At 47.4% G+C, this 17,303-nt stretch overlaps 2 protein-coding genes across 4 annotated transcripts; one reads left to right on the top strand and one right to left on the bottom strand.

Annotated features, from left to right (window-relative positions):
• The first annotated feature begins 914 nt into the window (after positions 1-914).
• Positions 915-4,120, top strand: LOC121980892 (beta-fructofuranosidase 1-like). Its single transcript, XM_042533158.1, has 7 exons — positions 915-1,296; positions 1,451-1,459; positions 1,579-2,465; positions 2,915-3,076; positions 3,151-3,386; positions 3,490-3,577; positions 3,673-4,120. Exons 1-7 carry the CDS (start codon positions 969-971, stop codon positions 3,931-3,933), a joined length of 1,971 nt encoding a protein of 656 aa, XP_042389092.1. The 5' UTR covers positions 915-968; the 3' UTR covers positions 3,934-4,120.
• A 539-nt stretch (positions 4,121-4,659) lies between these two features.
• Positions 4,660-6,639, bottom strand: LOC121980893 (probable ribonuclease P/MRP protein subunit POP5). 3 transcript variants are annotated; one of them, XM_042533159.1, is made up of 5 exons: positions 6,505-6,639; positions 6,304-6,401; positions 5,918-6,120; positions 5,702-5,839; positions 4,660-5,048 (listed from the first exon to the last, which is right to left on the bottom strand). In XM_042533159.1, the coding sequence occupies exons 3-5, from the start codon at positions 6,096-6,098 to the stop codon at positions 4,900-4,902; spliced, it is 468 nt and encodes a 155-aa protein (XP_042389093.1). In that variant the 5' UTR covers positions 6,099-6,120; positions 6,304-6,401; positions 6,505-6,639; the 3' UTR covers positions 4,660-4,899. The 3 variants fall into 3 exon arrangements, with proteins under 3 accessions (XP_042389093.1, XP_042389095.1, XP_042389094.1); XM_042533161.1 differs by having other exon boundaries at positions 6,304-6,317; positions 6,435-6,637; XM_042533160.1 differs by having other exon boundaries at positions 6,304-6,354; positions 6,435-6,636.
• Positions 6,640-17,303: the final 10,664 nt, after the last annotated feature.

Below are 17,303 nucleotides of genomic sequence, written 5' to 3'. Positions count from 1 at the left end.
TTGGCCGAGCGGACATCCCGCTCGGGCCCACCATGGGGTCGCCCGAAAGGCACTAGCCGAGCAGTTCCTCCGCTCGGCCCGATAAAGGACAAAAGAAAGTAGTTGGCGATATCTTCTTAGGGACCAGTGTCGCCGACAGGCGGCATGGTTAGACAGAGAATCATACCATGAAAGCTTCCACTGTCACGTCGGGGATATGCTCGTACTATTAAGGTATGGCGTCAGACATGCTTTTCTGACACGTCCATTCCAGATATGTTTTGAGGAACGTGCACGTGCCTTTGGGGAGCCCTATATAAGTACCCCTAGACTTCGACGGAGGTATGCTCACTTCTTTGCTGTAGCTACAGTTTTCGCTTCCTCTTTATTCTACTTCTTTCTGCCGAATATTTTATTTAAGCGTCGTAGGGCCATCATCGGAGAACTCCCGGCTCGACATTGTACTTGCAGGTTCACGACAGCGGGAGATCTACACCTTCGAAATCTTTGACCGGTTAACAGGAGCATCATATCTCCAGCGTCCATCGACTCAGCTCTAGGACAGAATCAATAATAATAATAATAATAATAATAATATATAATATAATATAATATAATGAGGAGAAGGCGGATAATAATAATAATAATAACTCGAAATTATATACATAATTGGTGTACAAAATTTCTTAAGAAATGCCTCAATGCGACCCCAACATAGCGAGCTAGCTTTCATTTACTTTATTATGAAAATCCCCACGTGATAAGCACGTCATATAGAATCCTCCACCGCCACACAAATAAATTAATTAATTAATAAAAAATAAAAAAATATATATAGAAATAAAAGTCAAAAATTGGATTTAATAATTAAAAATTTAAAAAGAAAATGGAGGAATTAACCAGTCATCTCTCCTTCCCTCCTTACTTACCTTGTCTATAATTAACGCCCTACAACGACATCATTCAATTCAATTCATCCATCCACCTCCATGACTTCCCCCTCCCTCCCTCCCTCTTATCCTCCTCTCCTCCACCCACCTCCTTCCTCCAACAAGAACCTCCTCCTCCTCGCCGCCGCCGCCCTCTTCCTCTGCCTCCTCGCCTCCCGAAATTACTCCGCCGGAAACGCCAATGGCTCCGGGCCGGAGAAGGCGCCCGCCAGCTGCCTCCCGCTTTCCCGCGGTCCGGCAGCCGGCGTCTCCGAGAAGTCCACCGCCGCGAGGCTCTTCTCCCAGCCGTCGTATCCCTGGACCAGCAACATGCTCCTCTGGCAGCGCACCTCCTTCCACTTCCAACCCCAGAAGAATTGGATGAATGGTCATTATTTAATTTCCTCTTTCTTTTCCTTTTAACATTAATTCTCTCTCTCTCTCTCTATGTATATATCATTGTTCGTCCTTTTCTTGACCGTTTGTTCTTCGTGCACTGCTGCATGCGATGGCCGGCCGGCGTATCGGAATTATTATACCAGACCCCAACGGTGAGTTGATGTAGTACGATCGGTACGCTAGCTAGCTGGCTCGGTTGGGCTTTAAATAGTAATTTCTCTGATTTTGCGATTACTGGAATAATTAATATCGATGGATCGATGGATCGCAGGGCCTGTTTACTACAAGGGATGGTACCATCTGTTCTACCAGTACAACCCGGACTCCGCCGTGTGGGGGAACATAACGTGGGGGCACGCCGTCTCCGAGGACCTGATCCACTGGTTCTACTTGCCCATCGCCTTGGTTCCCGACCACTGGTACGACGCCAACGGAGTCTGGAGTGGATCCGCCACGCTCCTCCCGGACGGCCGCCTCGCCATGCTCTACACCGGCTCCACCACCGACTCGGTCCAGGTCCAGAACCTCGCCTTTCCGGCCGACCCGACTGACCCGCTTTTGCGGTCCTGGGTCAAGCACGAGGCGAACCCGGTCCTCCTCCCCCCGCCCGGCGTCCACCCCAAGGACTTCCGCGACCCCACCACCGCGTGGCGCGTCGTCGACGACGACGGCGACGCTGCGTGGCTCGTCGCCATCGGATCCAAGAACGACTCGCGGCGGCGCCACGCCGGGATCGCGCTGGTGTACAGGACGGTCGACTTCGTCCACTACGAGCTGCTCCCCGGCGTGCTGCACGAGGTGGAAGGCACGGGGATGTGGGAGTGCGTCGACTTCTTCCCCGTCGCGACGACGCAATCGACGGCGGGACTCGACTCGTCGACGCCGGCGGCCCCCGGCGTGAAGCACGTGCTCAAGGCCAGCCTCGACGACGACAAGCACGACTACTACGCTATCGGGACGTACGACGCGACCCGAAACGCATGGACGCCGGACGACCCAGAGTCCGACGTGGGCGTCGGTCAACGGTACGACTACGGCAAGTTCTACGCGTCGAAGACCTTCTTCGACCCGACGAAGAAGAGGCGAGTGCTTTGGGGTTGGATCGGCGAGACCGACAGCGAACGGACGGACCTGGCCAAGGGTTGGGCCTCACTCCAGGTAACCAATTTAATTTAATTAATTTAATTTAATTTAATTTAATTCTCCTCCGACATATCTGGAGTTGAGCATTAAGTACACAATTTGGAACTTTAATCTTAAGACAATTACCTTCACGACAAGTAATACTATGCTTAAAAGCAATGTCCCTGCATTTATCTGGCTATTTGTTTTTTGAATTATCTATCTATTTATTAATTTATTAATTACCGCACGAACTCTCACGGGATCCTGCACGAACTAAGCCACGCGTATGGATTAGATTCGAAAAGCCTCCCCCCGTGATTGGATGTGACAGCAGTGCCAAATCCAGGCAACCCACGTGGCAGCCAGTTTACGGAAAAGTACGTGCGATTTTCGGCGCGTAGTGGGGCCGGCAGTTCGACGTCCACGTGACCGGCCGGATTAATATTGCATTTATATCCCATCTAATTTGGGCTAATTTGCAGGGCATTCCAAGAACGGTGGTGTTCGACCGGAAGACTGGCAGCAACCTCCTTCAGTGGCCGGTGGAGGAGGTGGAGAAGTTGAGGGTCGACGGAAAAGAGTTCGCCAACATCACTGTCGCCGCCGGCGCCGTCGTGCCTTTAGACGTCGGAAAAGCCACACAGGTATTTATATAAAAATTATAACCGCGTGACTACCGCCCTTGTATAGTGTATTAACTATATATTTGGATATATAGTTGGACATCGTTGCGGAGTTCACAGTTAATGAATCAGCTTTGGCGAACACAATCGAGGCCGACATTGGATACAATTGCAGCACGAGCAATGGAGCGGCCGGCCGAGGCGCGCTCGGTCCATTTGGCTTGCTCGTGTTGGCGGATCGGGAAAGATCGGAGCAAACCGCGGTCTATTTCTACGTCGGACGGAGACCGGACGGCAGCATCGGCACCCATTTCTGCCAGGATGAGCTCAGGCACGAACATTCAATTAGTTGATAAATTTATTAGATTTTTTTTTTTCGCATATTGATCCGTTACGTTTATTTATATGAATGTGTGTACGATTACCATATTTAGGTCGTCGGCAGCGAGTGATCTGGTGAAGAGAGTGTATGGGAGCTTAGTCCCTGTGCTTGATGGCGAAACCTTGTCACTAAGGATAATGGTGAGTAATCCAATTAACAAATCAGAAAAACTTATCGAAATTTCTAACATTAAAAAAAAGAAACTAAAATTTCGATGAATTTGAATTGAGTAAAGGTGGATCATTCGATCGTGGAGAGCTTTGCGCAAGGAGGAAGGAGGTGCATAACATCAAGGGTGTACCCGACAAGGGCCATTTACGGGGCGGCACGGCTCTTCCTCTTCAACAATGCCACCGCCGGCGACATCACGTGCAAGTCACTCAAGGTCTGGACGATGGACTCGGCCTCCATCAGGCCGTTCGACGAGCAAGATCGCTCATCAGCCACTAAACTCGGTCCAACTCAAAGGGGATATCAACGGAAGTTTTTTATTTAATTTTTTGTTTTTAAATTTCCATTTGCTTGTGTGAGAGGAATGTAATTAATGTTATTGTGGGAGGATATATAGATTCTTATAGTATATTTTTTTTATTTTTTTATTTAAATAATCTTGGAGATGATTAAGCATTTATGTATGCACATATATTGATGTAAAATGTTCAATTCGTGTATAGTTCTTTGAAGTGTACCAAGTTGAGTGACACATTTACTTTAACATGAATCAATCTAAGTCAGTCGAGCACAACCAACAAGCGCACAACCCACGTCTAGGTAGCTACATACAGGCTAGATTCCATCCATAAAGTGATCGTCATTGGATGAACACTTCCAAGTCTATAGAAGGGAAGACAAAACCCCCAACAGAATATCAGCAAAAAGAAAGAAAGAAAGAAAAATTCTACAAAAGCACAAGATGACGACGACAAAGGTTCCACTTCAAACATCTCGAGAGAGAGAGCTAGCCTCCACTGGACACTCTACCAGCCTCAATCACTCTCGATCAGTTCAATATAACTAACCCTATAACCCCAATCAATCTGGCCAAGTCCAAGTTGCTGACCTTCAGTAGCCAATCCCCAAAACTGATGTCTAAGCCAATTGGAAGAACTCCCCAACATGTTTGTTGTATTTTCGATTATAACACATACTCAAACTATAATGAACAGTTCATGAAAACATGCTATATGACAGCAAAAAACAAGTTTAGTGAGCCTCAAACACCTAACCGAAAAATATGCTTGTTCCCCCAAAAAAGTTAGTATTGCACTGATTTGGGTTAAGGTACATGCTATTGGACTGTCAAGGAACAAGGGCGAAAGTCTGAACTAGCATACACACAGCAAAATAGAAATAGGAGTGATTTGAAGAGGTATAAATGAGGAACAAGGGCGAAAGTCTGAACTAGAATACAAGGAATGGAGAGGTATGAATGAACTCATGTATTGGAGCTGACCTGGTGGTGCTAGGAATCCAAAGCGTTGATTTTAACAATGCTATCTTTTCTAGCATCGGTAAAATTCAGGCCAACACTATCACCGGCAGCTAAAACAAACTGTTCATACTTAGCTTCCTCACATTTGATGGCAGCTTTCTTACAGGCTCTGATACACCCTGGCAAAGATTAAGGAGAAAATTGCAAATTTTTAATACAACTATGGTAAATTAAAAAGATGAAACATTTGTTACAAAAATCTATTCAAAGGGGATTTACATGTTGTGGCAGATATCTGATAAGGACAAGAAATGGTTGTGATGAAAAACATACCAGAGTTTGTTGAATGATGGCGATGAAGCAAGAAAAGTTCAGTTGCACTATAATTCACAAAGTTTGAGAACCATCATATGATTAAGGCATTTGGCCAATCATACTACTGGAAAAAGTACAAGAACCTCAAATTCAAGGCAATTGGACCATTTCTAGGCTATGATATGATAAATTTTTTCAAAAGTATTGATTTTATCTATTGTCACATTGAAAAAGAAAAACTATAGGTGTGTCATTGTCTACCATCTGTGTATCTTGGACTTCATAAATTTTGTTCTTGCATTGGGTCTACATAAACCTATATCACAAAAAAAAGTCATATTTATATTCGTAAATACAAACAAACTAGTTGTCTAAGTCGAATGCATCCATCAACAATTTTTAGGAGTATAACATGAGAAAAGTAGACAATCATGCAACCTAGGTAAAGTAGTATTCGTTGAAATTCACATAAAACTCAACTGCTAAAACAAATTTTGAAGAGGACAAGTTTGCTCACCACTCAGATCAAGCAAATTAAATGTAGCCGGGTTGTTCCCAATGCTCCTGATCATTGTAATAGCAGACCAAACTTTCTGGTACTCCGAGCGAGAAACTCTGATGATGCATATCTTTGTTGTGGAATTGACATACTTCACTGTAAAATTCACCATTTTAGAGCCATGAAAATTCCAGGAATTCATTTCCTATATTAACTGACAAAATCATTGAGTACCCTGGAGGGATCCAAGTAATAGCGCAAGGCCACACTCCCCAAAATTTAACTGAACGCTTTCCTTGATTGCTTTGGAGATACTGCTTGAGCTAATAACCCTCGGTGTATCCCTTCCAATGAAGTCTCTTTCTCCATGTATAAATATTTCCATCACCAAATATCTATTTTTGAATTGCACCATCTTAAACTACTAGCTATGTAACCTGCAGATTCAACATGTAAATTTCATTGATACGCAATTTAAAACCCATTGAAAAAAACAGTATTTTGCAAAATCCCTAAAACCGCATCGCATCGAATCAAACAAAAAGCAGAAATTGGCGCACTGATGCAGGCCGTACAAGACAATCGACAATCAAGGGAAACAATAAAGTGAAGGATCGCACCTGCAACGAAGGGCCTACAGGAAGAAAGGTGATTAGCGAGCTAGCTGTTGGCTGGAAGAACAGGAGACCCCTTGCTAGGGAAACAAAATTGAAGAAAACTGCAGGGACAGTCAAAGAAAAGGAAGGATCACCTTTTTCCTCTGGCCGGAAGAAAAGGAACAGGGGAGAAGAAGAAGAAATAGAGAGGAGGTATCGACGGACGCGTGGTGGGAGGCAAAAGTTGCCGTTATCACACGGCGGGGCTACAGCTGCGCAATGGCGAGGAGGAGGAGCGACGGGCGACGGCGGAACCCAACTCACGAAGGCGGCGAAGGCTAGGGTGTTAGAGGTGGATTAACGGGTAGCGGATTCCCGGATCTAAACCGAAGGAATACGGTTTAACTTTTCAAACCCTAAATAAATAAATAAATTTATAATTAAAATTTAGATAAATTAATAAATAAATTTATTCTTCATAAATTTTGTTTATAAATATTTAACGCAATTTTTAATTGTGAAAACTTAAAATTATATATGAATTAATATAAAATGAACCGAGTTATTTATTAGATACAATGGTCATTTTTTTTAAAAAAAACATGGTATTGAAAATTATTGATATTACAGAAGAAACAATCAAATAAAATAATAGACCGATTTTTTTTTTTGTTGATATTTATTTCACACATGACACGGACGGTAAGAAATGGTACACATGATAGACCCTTGACTCAATTAAATCGGAAGTTTGGGTGACAGCCTCCAGAACTTAGTCAGCATGAGGATTATGTGACAGTATATGACTTTCTCGATTTTCTGAGTCGGTTAGATCTTCTGAGTCAGTCTGATCTATCATGTTGCCGACTTTTCGACTTGTTGACTCGCCCAAGCTCTCAACCCTCGAGCCTCCCGAGCTTCTGTGATGAAGCAGTTAATAATATTAAAGGATACAATGGCACAAATGAGATCCTTTAATGAGCTATTCATGAGATATTAAAGGGACATTAATAAGGTTTTCTTCTTCAAGGGCTCTTTATCTCAATTTCTATCTTCTTTTAGACTGGTTCCCTCTACTATCGAAATATGGTGCTAACTTAGGTATCGAAGTGAATTCGCTTGGATAATGCCTGGTGATCCGGCAGTAAGGAGGCCCCCCCCCCCCCCTCTTTAGCAGAGTCAATGTCATGTGAAGGTTGAAAGATAAAAGGTCAACCAGAGACTTGGCCGAGCGGATAAAGATTGGGGCGACCGGCCGAATGTTCCGAGCGGAAGCAAAGACGGCAGGGAGTCGGGGTTCCGACGCTCATGTTGAACAGAGTCGTATCTACCCGCTCGGCCGAAGACATAAAATAGCAACACTGCGAACAGTCCACAAAGCATACGACCGGGAATTTCCCGAGTGGACCAGCATATACGACCGGCCGAACGTGAGGGAACTGCCGACCGGCCGGACACTCGGCATGGGGTAAAAAGAGAAAAGGACAAGGGAACACCTTCTGACAGCGGGTATGTTCGATGATCAGGCCATACGCAGGATCTTATGACAGAGGGTTCCGCTGTCCCATCAGAGATGTGCTCGGACTGTAGCAGTATGGTGTCAGGTAAGCTTTTCTGACAAGCCCATACTGAGGTGTGGGCTGAGGACACGTATTCGCTTCGATATGTGTGTGTGAGCCCCTTCACAGCTCTATATAAGGAGCCTCACACTTCGCTGGAGGTATGCATTCTCTAAGATTTGGAGCCACTTCTTTGTTGTCCACTTGCCTGACTTGAGCGTCGGAGGGTCGTCGCCGGGAACCCCTTTCCGGCCCGACTTCTTTGCAGGTTCGTCGGAGGTCCGTACGACCGGTCGTAGATCCACGTCAGCAGTTCGGAGAGCGCCACATGCCCAGCGTCCGTTGATTCAGCGTTCGAACAGGATCAATTTGGCGCCGTCTGTGGGAACGCTCCTGCATCCGATCGGAAGCAATGGACGAAGCTGGACGACCGCACTCAGTGATGCTCTCCACAGAGGAGCTCGACGCTCTGATCGAGACAAGAGCCGCTAAGCTTGTGGAACAACAGAAACAGAAGTCGCAAGCCGAGCGGATTGAGCAGCAAACGACATCGGCATCAGGAGGCCGAGCGGAAGCACCGCATGCCACGGTTCCATTCCATCGGACCCTATTCCGCACGCCTCCTGAAGCCACAGCAGTTAATCGTGATCGAGGATCTTCATCAGATGAAGTACCAATACGAGACAACAGAAAAGGCAAGACCCCCCGAGCGGACGCTTCTCCCGAGCGGATTAATCGGCAATTCTCAGAGGCAATTCTACGAGACCCTCTGCCAAAGCACTATGTGCCCCCAGCGATCGGTGAATACAATGGAACCACCGACCCGGACAATCATTTGGGTAAGTTCGACAACACAGCTACCCTTCATCAATACACAGATGGAGTGAAGTGTCGGGTTTTTCTTACCACCCTCTCAGGATCGGCTCAACGGTGGTTTCGGAGGTTGCCGGACGGATCCATCACAAGTTTCAAAGACTTCCACACGGCCTTCCTCCACCACTTTGCGAGCAGTCGGCGTTATCAAAAGACAAGTGTCAGTCTGTTCGCCATCAAGCAAGAGCCCAGAGAGCCCCTCAGAGCTTATATCCAGCGATTCAACCAGGTGGCCATGGACATTCCAACGGCCACCTCAGAAATGATGAACAATGCATTTACGCAAGGCCTCGTGGACGGTGACTTCTTCTGTTCGCTCATTCGGAAGCCGCCCCGAGACTACGATCATATGTTACACTGGGTCAATGAATACATCAACGTGGAGGAAGCCCAGGCGGCCCGAAGAAAGGAAGTCACAACTGACCGGCCAGCACCTGCCAAGCGGAAGCCTGTCACTCGCCAGGAGCCGCCCAGAGGACCACGGGCCGAAGCAGTCCGCTCTCACCATGCGAGGTCCCATGTCCAAGAGGTAGCTGCCGAGCGGCCCAAACCAAAGAAGAAGGTATGGACCCCCATATTCTGCTCATTCCACCGGACCGACACACATAACACAAGAGACTGCCGAAACCTTCCATTGATCGCCCACCCCGTTCCCCGGAGTGGCCGCCGTCGATCGCCATCATCCGACAGGCGACAGAGACCTCGTGAAGCCGATCGGCTGATATCCGACAGGCGACAAAGACAGACTCCCGAGCGGCATCATACTCCGAGACATGAGAATCCCCGGATGTCTAGGGAGCGGCCTAGACCGTCCGCTCGGGAAGAAGAAAATAGAAGCAACACTTCCCGAGGCGAGATCAACATTATAGTTGGCAGGTCGACCGGAGGCGACTCCAACAGAGTAAGGAAGGCGAGCGTCAGGCATCTTCAGATCAATGCTGTCGGCTGCAGCCAAGAACGGGTGAGCGGACCCGAAATCAGTATCGGCCCCAGGGACTTGGAGGGAGTCGAAGTGCCACATGACGACGCTCTCCTCATCAAAGCGGTAATAGCTAACTACACTATTCACCGCGTTTTCATTGATACAGGAAACTCGATCAATATTATATTCAAAAAAGCCTTCGACCAACTACAAATTGACCGAGCCGAGCTACTGCCCATGACCACCCCCCTCTACGGGTTTCCCTGGGAGAGGAGCCGCTCAGAAGGACGCGGACTGCAAACTTCGTCGTGGTCGACTCCCCCTCAGCATATAACGTTATCTTGGGGCGACCGACGCTCAGCGAGTTCCGAGCAGCCGTCTCCACCTTTCACCAGAAAATCAAGTTCCCGGTGGAAGATAAAGTGGGAGAAGTGCGAGGAGACCAGCTGACAGCTCGACAATGCTACGTCGAGATGGTCCGAGCTGAAGCCAATTCTACTCGGAAGGCGCCCCGGATTGAGGTAAACGCCATAACTGAAAAACCACCCTCTTTAGTGTATGAAGAAAAAGAGGAAGTGCAGATTCACCCAACCCGATCGGAGGCCACCACATTCATTGCGGCCGATCTGGAGGAGAGCCAGAAAGAGGAAATGATCAAATGCCTCCAGAGGAACTGTGATGTCTTCGTTTGGTCGACGCATGAGCTGCCCGGAATTTCGCCGAGAATAGCGCAGCACGAGCTCCACGTCCGATCGAACGCTCGGCCGGTGAAGCAAAGGAAAAGGGACTTCAGCGCCGAACAAAATGTCATCATCCGAGCGGAGGTAGAGAAGCTCCTGGAGGCCGGCCACATACGCGAGGTCCAGTTCCCGAGCTAGCTGGCGAACGTGGTACTAGTCTCCAAGCCGGGCAACAAGTGGAGAGTTTGCATCGATTTCCGGGATCTCAACAAAGCATGCCCAAAGGATTTTTATCCTCTGCCCTGGATCGATCAACTGGTGGACTCCACAGCCGGCTGCGAGTTGATATGCATGCTCGACGCTTATCAGGGCTACCATCAAGTGCCGCTCGCCCGAGAGGATCAAGAGAAGGTTAGCTTCGTTACAGCTGACGGCACTTACTGCTACAATGTGATGCCGTTCGAACTGAAGAACGCGGGAGCAACTTACCAGCGCTTGATGAACAAAGTGTTCAAGGAGCAGATCGGACGAAATTTGGAAGTGTACGTGGATGATATTCTCATCAAGTCCGTCCGAGCGGCCGATCTCTTGAAAGACATGGAGGAGACTTTCCGAACGCTGAGGCAGTATGGAGTTAAGCTGAACCCTCAGAAGTGCCTGTTCGGAGCAAAAGGCAGGCATTTCTTGGGCTACATAGTGACCGAGCGGGGCATCGAGGCAAATCCCAGCAAGGTGAAAGCATTACAAGATATGCCGCCTCCAAGAAATCTGAGGGAAGTACAGCGCTTGACCGGTCGGATAACAGTATTGTCCAGATTCATCTCGAAGACGGCCGATCGGAGTCTCCCATTTTTCAAAATCTTGCGCAAGGCTACCAAGTTTCATTGGGATGAAGAATGCGATCGGGCGTTCGAAGAATTAAAGACGTACCTGAACTCTCTGCCTGTGCTAGCCAAGCCAGCTGTGGGTGAGCCGCTCTGTATTTACTTATCTTCAACTGAGCAAGCAGTAGGCTTGGCATTAGTGAGGGCGAGCGGAGAAGAACCTGTGTATTTCTTAAGCCATATTTTAAAAGACGTTGAATCTCGCTACACTGGGCTCGAGAAGCTGGCTTTTGCTTTGGTCCTCGCCGCTCGGAGACTTCGCCCCTATTTCTTGGCACATACAATCATCGTCTAGACGAATAGCCCTTTAGGAGAGTGCTGTTGAACCCAGAAGCGTCCGGACGGCTCATCAAATGGACCACGGAGTTGAGCGAATTCGACATTCAGTATCAACCCCGTTCGGCGATAAAGGCGCAATCCTTGGCAGATTTTGTCACAGAAGTGCAAAGGCCAGAGCCTGAAGCTATGTGGAAAATATTTGTGAATGGATTGTCCACTCGGCTCGGGAGCGGAATTGACGTGTTATTATTCTCTCCACAAGAAGAACGGATGCATCTGTCCATTCGGCTGGATTACAGAGCCACAAATAATGAGGCAGAGTATGAGGCCCTTATAGCCGGCTTACAGGCCGGTCGGGTGACACTCCATTCAGATTCTCAGCTGGCCGCTCAGCAGCTCTCTGGCACTTTTGAGATTAACAACGCTCGGCTCAAACTCTACGCTGAAGCCTTCGAAAAGCTCAAGGCCAACTTCAGAGAAGTTATTATCCAGAAGATACCCCGAGCGGAAAACCAGGCAGCAGATGAGTTAGACAAACTTGCAAGTGCAATATCACCGGTCGTCATCCAGCAGCCAATTGAACAAGTATCTTTGGTGGCGCACATCGACCGGATGGAGGACCTCGAGCTTCCGAGTGATTGGAGGACAGCCATCGTGGAGTTTCTTCGATCAGGGGCAACGCCGTCTGATCGGAAAGCAGCCCAGCTATTAAGGAGGAGAGCCGGTCGATTCACGCTCATTGGAGACCAACTCTACAAGAAGGCTTTCTCCCGACCACTGTTGAAGTGTGTAAGCTCGGAAGACGCAGCGTACATCCTCCAAGAAGTGCATCAAGGATGGCATCCGGGCGGACGATCGCTGACTAAGAAGATCCTGCTGGCCGGATACTTTTGGCCAACTCTGCAACCAGACGCTGCTCGAACCGTCGCGACGTGCCTTTCCTGCCAGAAGTATCACAACTTCTCCCACCAACCGGCGGAGGAAATGAAAGCAGCTACTGTGTCCTGTCCGTTCGACCAATGGGGAATGGATATTGTGGGTCTGTTTCCTATGGCGACCGGGCAGCGGAAGTTTCTACTAGTGGCGGTCGACTATTTTTCCAAATGGGTGGAGGCCGAGCCGCTAGCCAAGATCACCGAGCAGATGGTCAAGAAGTTTATCTGGCAGCATATAATATGTCGGTTCGGCATCCCTCGTCGGCTCGTATCTGATAACGGACGACAGTTCGTAGGGAAGCAGCTCGAAGAATGGTGCGAAAGTTATGGCATCGAGCAACACTTTACTTCTGTGGCGTATCCCCAGAGCAACGGCCAAGCGGAAGTAGCCAATCGGGAGATTCTTCGCATTCTTCGGGCTCGACTTGACCACATGGGAGGAAGCTGGGTGGACGAGCTGTCAGGCGTTTTATGGGCTATCCGCACGACCCCAAAGGAAGGAACGAGCGTTACATCATTTCATTTGGTGTACGGCGGAGAAGCAGTTATCCCGATTGAAGTCGGCGTCGAGTCCGTCCGGATCCAGAACTATGACGAGGACAACGCCGAGCGGAGGAACATGGAGTTGGACTTGATCAATGAAGACCGAGACAAGGCGGCCGTTCGGCTGATGGCGTACCGACAGCGGATGAAGCAAAACTACAACCGGCGCGTAATCCCTAGAGCATTCCAAGTTGGCGACCTTGTCTGGAAGAAAGTAAAGCTGGTCGGCGACGTTGGCAAGCTGGAGGCTCCTTGGGCGGGCCCCTTCAAAGTCATCGAAAAGCTCCGCTCGGGTGCTTATTATTTGGAGGATGAAAACGGACGGCGGCTGGATCGACCATGGAGCGCGAATCATCTCCAGCCGTACCGAGCTGGGTGAGAGGTGCGCTGGTGTAATTTTATATATGTTTTGGTCGCCTATGTCCTTGTAATGCAGGAAGCAAAATGATAAAAGATGGCAAATAGCTTCGCCGAACGACAGTGTTAAAATTAGCTTTAAAGGCCGTTGAGCTCCGACGTTAAATATCGAGAGTCGAGCCGGCGACTATAAACTCTTTGAGCGGAAGACCGTCGAGCTCCGACGTTAAATATCGAGAGTCGAGCCGGCGATTATAAACTCTCCGAGTGGAATACCGTCGAGCTCCGACGTTAAATATCGAGAGTCGAGCCGGCGACTATAAACTCTCCGAGCGGAAGACCGTCGAGCTCCGACGTTAAATATCGAGAGTCGAGCCGGCGACTATAAACTCTCCGAGCGGAATACCGTCGAGCTCCGACGTTAAATATCGAGAGTCGAGCCGGCGACTATAAACTCTCCGAGCGGAATACCGTCGAGCTCCGACGTTAAATATCGAGAGTCGAGCCGGCGACTATAAACTCTCCGAGCGGAAGACCGTCGAGCTCCGACGTTAAATATCGAGAGTCGAGCCGGCGACTATAAACTCTCCGAGCGGAAGACCGTCGAGCTCCGACGTTAAATATTGAGAGTCGCGCCGGCGACTATAAATCCTCTGGTCGAACATAGGCAATAAAGAATTGAGCAAGTACCCAAAGGTACTCGCTGTCAATACCGTTCGACCGCCTATACTCTCCGCTCGGCCAAAGGTACTTGACGAACATCCAGCGAACAACTTCTTCTGTCAAAGCAAGACATATTCACCCGAGCGGAATATCTACGTAAAATACTTCGCGAAAAATCCTTTTCGAACACAAGAGGTGGGATAAGAGCCGAGTGGGACAACACTCATATTGACTAGCAAAAGGACAAAGCAAGCAAATGGATATCATATTAAAGAAACTAAGGCCGAGCGGCCAAATTACAAAAAGGGTAGTCTTTGGCTGAGCGGCCGAATTACATATAAACTTCTATTCTAGACAATCGTAAAGATCCTTCGGGATGTTGTCAAGGAGCGCCACTTGATCTGCGGCCGGGATGAGAGCAGAGTCGGGAAGAAGACCCTTGGATTTCAAATATGTTGTGGTGGCGGTCATAGCAAGGTCAAAGGCAGTGTACATCCGTTCGCAGACTTTCTCTAAAAATTCGGCCGAACGGATGTAGTTTAGCCTCAGGGCTGCGACTTGGCTAGGCTCTGCCTCTTGATATTCTTTGAAGGCCGCTTGGGAGGCGGCGAGGGACTCCTGCAGAATTTTCAGTTCATCCTTATGCTTAGTTGCATCGGCCGAGCGGCCCGCCTTCTCTCCATCGAGCTGCTCCATCAGCTCTTTAACTTTTTGCTCCAGCCCCCGAGCCTCTACATTCTTCTTCTCCAGATCGAAGATAGTCGTGTTCTTCCGCTCGGTCGCCAGGCTTATCTTGCGATCCAGTGATTTATTCATGCGATCAAGTTCGGCCAGATTGTGAGCCTAGTCGGCCGTCTTCTTCCGTTCGGCCTCCAACAGATCTTGGGTCTTTTTGAGCTCCTTCTGAAGCTCGGCATATGAAGGGCCTTGGGAAGGAGCGCCGCCCGAACTCCGTAGCCTTTTGAGCTCCTCGTCCACCATGGCAAGCCGATTGGAGACAGCAATCTCCTCCACCCATCTCTGACAAAAGAAAATTTGTTAGTAGCCGATCGGAAAGAATGTGTAAAGGACTTAAGAAAATGCACTTACCCCGGTGGCCTGTTGCATGTGGCTATTGGCCAAGTTGCTGAGTGGAATCATCGCCACACGCGCCTGAGCGTCGGCCCACATTTCGGCTAAGGGCCCCTTCATTATGATCATGTGCTCGGGCGCGGTTGGTCGATCGGCCTCGGGCAGCAATTCTTCAGTCGGGAGGTGAAGTGAGACTCGGACAGTGCGGCGCCGACCGGGGGTCGTCTGGACGGAAGCCGGAGAAGGAGCGGAAGCCGGCGCAGAAAACTGGGACAAAATTGTAGAACGATGGACTTGGCGGGGAACAGGCAGAAGGATGCTGATTGGAACGGCCTCAAGAGGGTCCGCAGACGCGTCAAGTTGGGAGGGAGTCCGATCAGACGAAATCGCCTCGATCTCTGGAGCTTTACTGCGAGCGGCTGCGGTGGCCCGTTCGGACGGCTGGACAGCGGATGTGGCCGACCGAAGGGGAGTCTCCACCCGACACCTCTTTTGTCGAAGAGGCCGCTCTTCTTCTTGAGTAGAGCCTTCCTCCCGGACGGAAGGCTCTTGGCTAACAGTTGCTCCCGCCGCCTGCTCCGGGAGAGAAGCCTGAGCAGCTGACCCTTGTTGAGTGTGTTAGAGTGTATACTAAAAGCCTAGCTTTTGGTATAAACATTTATCTAGAAATAAGAATCGCATTGGTCAAATGTCTACATTTGTGATAAATGTAGTTGTTCAATTAATTTATATTGTAGATAACATGGTGTGTGGTGTCACACACAGAGGATCATGTTATCAGTACCTTATAAATTATAAACAGTAGCTCACGACCAAAATAGAAAGGAACAAACCATTAGAAGGTCGTAGTGTAATTAGGTATCAGTTTATCTTGACTGTATAATTACACTAGTACACTTAGAGTGTATTGAGTAGGACCATTTGAGGTCGTTTCTTTTATACTGATTTTATAAAGAAACAAAGACCTCGGTTATTATGGAAGTGTGTGCTCTTAATCCTAATATAATAACAAGCACATATATTTGATATTTATTTCTTTAATTTATCAATGGGTGAGATTTAGTTCGATGAATCAATAAGCCCGATAAGTTGGGAAATGGTATCACTTATAGTGTGTGTTGTTGATTATAGAAGGAAACTGTGTCCTAGAGATACTAGGTTGATAATGTCCTCAAGAGGAGCTCATAAGGATTGTCATGTTAAACCCTGCGGGTGGACCTAGTCCGACATGATGATAAGGTTGAGTGGTACTACTCTTGGACTAAGATATTAATTAAGTGAGTTGTCAGTAACTTACTTAATTAGTGGACATTTGTTATCTTAAACACGGAGACTAACACACTCATAATAAGAAGGAGCCCAAAATGTAATTTGGGATTGGTGCGGTAGTTCAATAAGAGTTCTCTAGTGGAATGAATTATTATTGATAAAATTAAGTTGTGTGTTCGGGGCGAACACGGGATGCTTAATTTTATCGGGAGACCAAACCAATTCCTCCTCTCGGTCCCTATCGTAGCCTCTAGTATATAGAGATTTATACCCACCGATACCCACCTTCTTACCCATCCAATGGGGCCGGCCAAGCTAGCTTGGAACCCAAGCTAGGGCCGCCAAGACCAAGTGGATGAGCCATGAAGGTGACCGCCAAAGCTTGGGTCCCAAGCTTAGGTGGTCGACCACTAGAATATTAAAAGGATTTTATTAAAATTATTTCTTATGTGGATATCATGTTTTTAAAAGAGAGTTAAAAAATTAAAAATTTCCTTTTATAACTTTCTACAAAGATTAAGAGAAGAGATTAATCTCTTTCCTTATTTGTAGTTTAAAAGGATGGTTTTAATTTTGGTAAAACTTTCCTTATTTGTAAATCATCTACATGATTAAAGAGAGTTTAAAATTTGAAATCTTTCCTTATTTGTTGATTAAAGGAGGATTTTAAATTTTAAGAAAACTTTCCTTTTAAACATGTTCATGATTTAAAGAGAGTTTAAAAATTAAATATTCTCTTTTATAAGTTTCTACAAAAGATTAAGAAAAGATTTGATATCTTTCCTTATTTGTAGATTGAAAGAGATTTTAATTTTTAGAGATAACTTTCTTTTATCCACATGTTTAAAAGAAAGATTTTAATTTATTAAATTTCCTTTTATAAACCAATCATGAAGGGATAAAATTATTGGAGAAATTTTTATAAATTTCCGGAAACAAATTAGGAAGTTTTAATTCTTGTTTAATTAAAACTCTCCTTGATTTGAGGA

Source organism: Zingiber officinale, chromosome 5A (genome assembly GCF_018446385.1).
Source record: "Zingiber officinale cultivar Zhangliang chromosome 5A, Zo_v1.1, whole genome shotgun sequence".
NCBI lineage: Eukaryota > Viridiplantae > Streptophyta > Magnoliopsida > Zingiberales > Zingiberaceae > Zingiber > Zingiber officinale.
Note: the sequence above shows the minus strand (reverse complement) of the source record. Positions and strands in the feature narration are given on the sequence as shown.

Bases quoted from the DNA above. Each gene is read 5' to 3' on its own strand.
- LOC121980892 (XM_042533158.1), top strand. From the start codon at position 969: ATGACTTCCCCCTCCCTCCCTCCCTCTTATCCTCCTCTCCTCCACCCA. The intron at 2,466-2,914 runs GTAACCAATTTA...GCTAATTTGCAG, and splicing joins AGGGTTGGGCCTCACTCCAG to GGCATTCCAAGAACGGTGGT. The intron at 3,077-3,150 runs GTATTTATATAA...TTGGATATATAG, and splicing joins ACGTCGGAAAAGCCACACAG to TTGGACATCGTTGCGGAGTT.
- LOC121980893 (XM_042533159.1), bottom strand. From the start codon at position 6,098: ATGGTGCAATTCAAAAATAGATATTTGGTGATGGAAATATTTATACAT. The intron at 5,840-5,917 runs GTACTCAATGAT...TGAATTTTACAG, and splicing joins ATTACTTGGATCCCTCCAGG to TGAAGTATGTCAATTCCACA. The intron at 5,049-5,701 runs GTGAGCAAACTT...AATCTTTGCCAG, and splicing joins TAATTTGCTTGATCTGAGTG to GGTGTATCAGAGCCTGTAAG.